At 30.2% G+C, this 2,926-nt stretch overlaps 1 protein-coding gene across 1 annotated transcript; it reads right to left on the bottom strand.

Moving 5' to 3' along the window:
• Window positions 1-301: 301 nt before the first annotated feature.
• Window positions 302-679, bottom strand: LOC120195652 (spliceosome-associated protein 130 A-like). Its single transcript, XM_039197609.1, has one exon. It carries the CDS (start codon window positions 677-679, stop codon window positions 302-304), a length of 378 nt encoding a protein of 125 aa, XP_039053540.1.
• Window positions 680-2,926: the final 2,247 nt, after the last annotated feature.

Genomic DNA, 2,926 nt, shown 5'->3' with positions numbered 1-2,926 from the left:
ACAAACCTATATAGCATTGCACGTTGACATGGTAGTGCCACATATATAAAGGTGTTAATGTGGTAAAATGACACGTTGTCAAAAAATGTTTTTTTAAAATTAATTTTATATATTTTTATTTAATAATATTCATCCAATGAGATAATCATATGTGTTATTGTTTCATTGGTTTAAATTTAGTATAGCAAAATGTCATTGATAAAACTTGAACTTGGCCATTGAGGAAAGTCAAATCTAATACTTTATTCTTTTATGGAAGAAATAATATTTAGTATATACATTTTGTCTCTCAAACATTTTGCTAAACACGTTCTTCGTATTTCTTTTCTCCTTGTGTTAGAATAAAGAAAGAGGGTTCTTGTCTCTTATACATCTCTGGGTGAGAAAAGAAGTCAACATCATCACGAGAAGTGAACGGGAGAAATGCCCCTGAGCTCCCCATTACCATTCCATTAAGAATGCACTTTCTACCACTAGATACATCAGATGGCTTATGCAAGCTAGTTATCACATCTCCGATATAGAAATGGACTATCTTCTCTACCTTGTTGGGAGCTCCATTAAGCCTCCCTTGTTCCCATTTTATCTTTCCACTAGTTGGATCTTCATCAATTTTATCTGACACATTTTGTGTTAGCCACACAAAATAGACATTCCCAAACTTCTCTATGCCAACCATGGTGTCAAAATATATAGGGTATGATGTAGTAAGACATTTTGGAACAACATCATCAATAAATATATACAGTTGATTTTCATCCCTTTTTACTTGCAAAATTGAAACGATTGCAATAAAGGAAAATATTTAATATTAGTATGCGAATAATTGACAAAGGGAGAGAAAAGGGATGCAAAACAGAGGAATTCATAGAATCAAAGTAAACTATAGTTTAATAACCAAGACAACAATAAAAAAAATCCTGCAAACCTACCTTACCTTCAATCATAATTGTTTATCAATTTTACAAAATCCATATAAAGTCAAACATACGAGTAATAAAAATAAAATTCTTAAGAAAAGAGAAAAAGATATGATAATTAAGAAAAAAAATAAAAAAACTTATCTCTTAGATGTCCCCAACATGCATTATATCCTGATAATTTTGGATAGAGGCAATAGTGTTAGAGAAACACTTATTCTCACATTTCCTAAGCAGTTTCTTTTTCCCCGAATCATATAATCGGAGTACATATCTTATCTCAACAAGTAGTTTGCCCTGAAACTGGCATAAAGAAAAATGAACACCTTCCACTTGTGCTTTGTGCATAAGTTCGAGTGATATGACCTGTTAGATCACATCAAATCTAAAAAAAAAGTCAAAATAACTATTTTATCAAACGTCATGGGTGGTTATTGTTATTATGTCTGAATTCAATTGGTGTAATTCTTCTCTTGGACTCTTAGTACATCTAGGGGTCTTTGTTAGGGTGATATCCATCGACAACTTATCGTTGAGCATGAAGAAGACAATTTAAAGATAGAAGATTGGTTTACTTACCCCTTAAAGTATATACTTCTTTGGAGCGACTTTGTGGGGGTTTTTTCTTTCTTTCTTTCTTTCTTTCTTTTCACTTTAAAATTTTCTTTTGAGTGTTGTGTTATTCAGGATGTCTTATGCTATGCATAGAGAGAAACCAAAAATTAATCTTATGAACATGGCTGGCAAAGAAGACATAACAAATGTTATCATAACAAAGTTTGATGGATTTAATCACACCTTCTCGATCTCGACACATAACTAAAAAAATTTATCTTAAACTCAACTCAAGTGAACGAAAAATTGAAACAACGGTCATCTACTAAAGAAATTAATAAAAAAGTTGACATTTATGATGAACAACCTTGACAACATCTTACTTGTATGACAAAACCGAAATTCAACATTCTCCAATTCAAACGCAAGCGTAATGAAGACACTATTGTGATCGGGAAACAAACTTGATCTCATGTTCACTTGCTACAAGTATTTTGAGGAAGAAAATCTATCCTTAGCTAAACTTAAATTTACTAGTTATTCTTTGAGTTAGTGGATGCAGTTTTTGTGAAGCCAATGATGCAACCATAAATGACGGATTGATTCGTAAGATGAGTTGAAGCGAATTACGTGAAAAAAGGTATATCCCCACTCAATACTACTTGGACAACAAGAGGAACCTTTATGATATTAATGATGATTTAATTGGACAACCTCCACGATGCCATACTCATCTTAGATATAATGTTGAAGATGACTCAATTGAACAACCTCGATGATGTCATGTTCATGATCAACATGATTCTCGTCTTCATGAGTCTTATAGTAACGAATTGGCTTATCCATATCATTACATTTAGAATGAGATATGATTCAAACCCAATCGTTGCTTATAACTTATTGAAAGTCATTTTATAAGTGAAATTTTTACCACAATAATGACATTTAACTTATACGAACTAGTAAAATTATGTACGTTACTATTCATGAAAAACTTTTAATTTTAAAGTCATATTATAAATGACTTATCGATAAACCCAATCGTTACAATAATGACTTTTAATTTTTATCAAATTACCTCGATAAACCACTTCATGATGAAAAGTTTTGTGACAATATCGATAAACAATGAAGAGTTCGATGATAGTGAACATGATAAAAATATTTTTACTGAAAGTTTTTCCCTAGAGTTAAGTTTAAATCAACCAAAATCACTTTCCTTCCCTACAAAATTATCCCTTTATTACTAAGTTCAGTTTAAGAAGACAACACTTTCTTTTATCACTAAGACAAGTGAATGAGTGTATATCTATTAATTGTTAATTGGATTAATGGAATAAAATAATATATCTCCTTAATAAATATATAAAATTTGAATAGTTGAGAAAAAGAAGATTTATAATATGTTCATACAATAAATAATATAAATTAATTAATTAATAAATTAAATA

This window comes from Hibiscus syriacus, unplaced genomic scaffold (genome assembly GCF_006381635.1).
Source record: "Hibiscus syriacus cultivar Baekdansim isolate YM2019G1 unplaced genomic scaffold, ASM638163v2 tig00117017_pilon, whole genome shotgun sequence".
Classification (NCBI taxonomy): domain Eukaryota; kingdom Viridiplantae; phylum Streptophyta; class Magnoliopsida; order Malvales; family Malvaceae; genus Hibiscus; species Hibiscus syriacus.
This window is presented reverse-complemented; position numbering and strand designations above follow the sequence as displayed.

Excerpts from the sequence above, each read along its gene's own strand:
- LOC120195652 (XM_039197609.1), bottom strand. The coding sequence starts at position 679 with ATGGTTGGCATAGAGAAGTTTGGGAATGTCTATTTTGTGTGGCTAACA.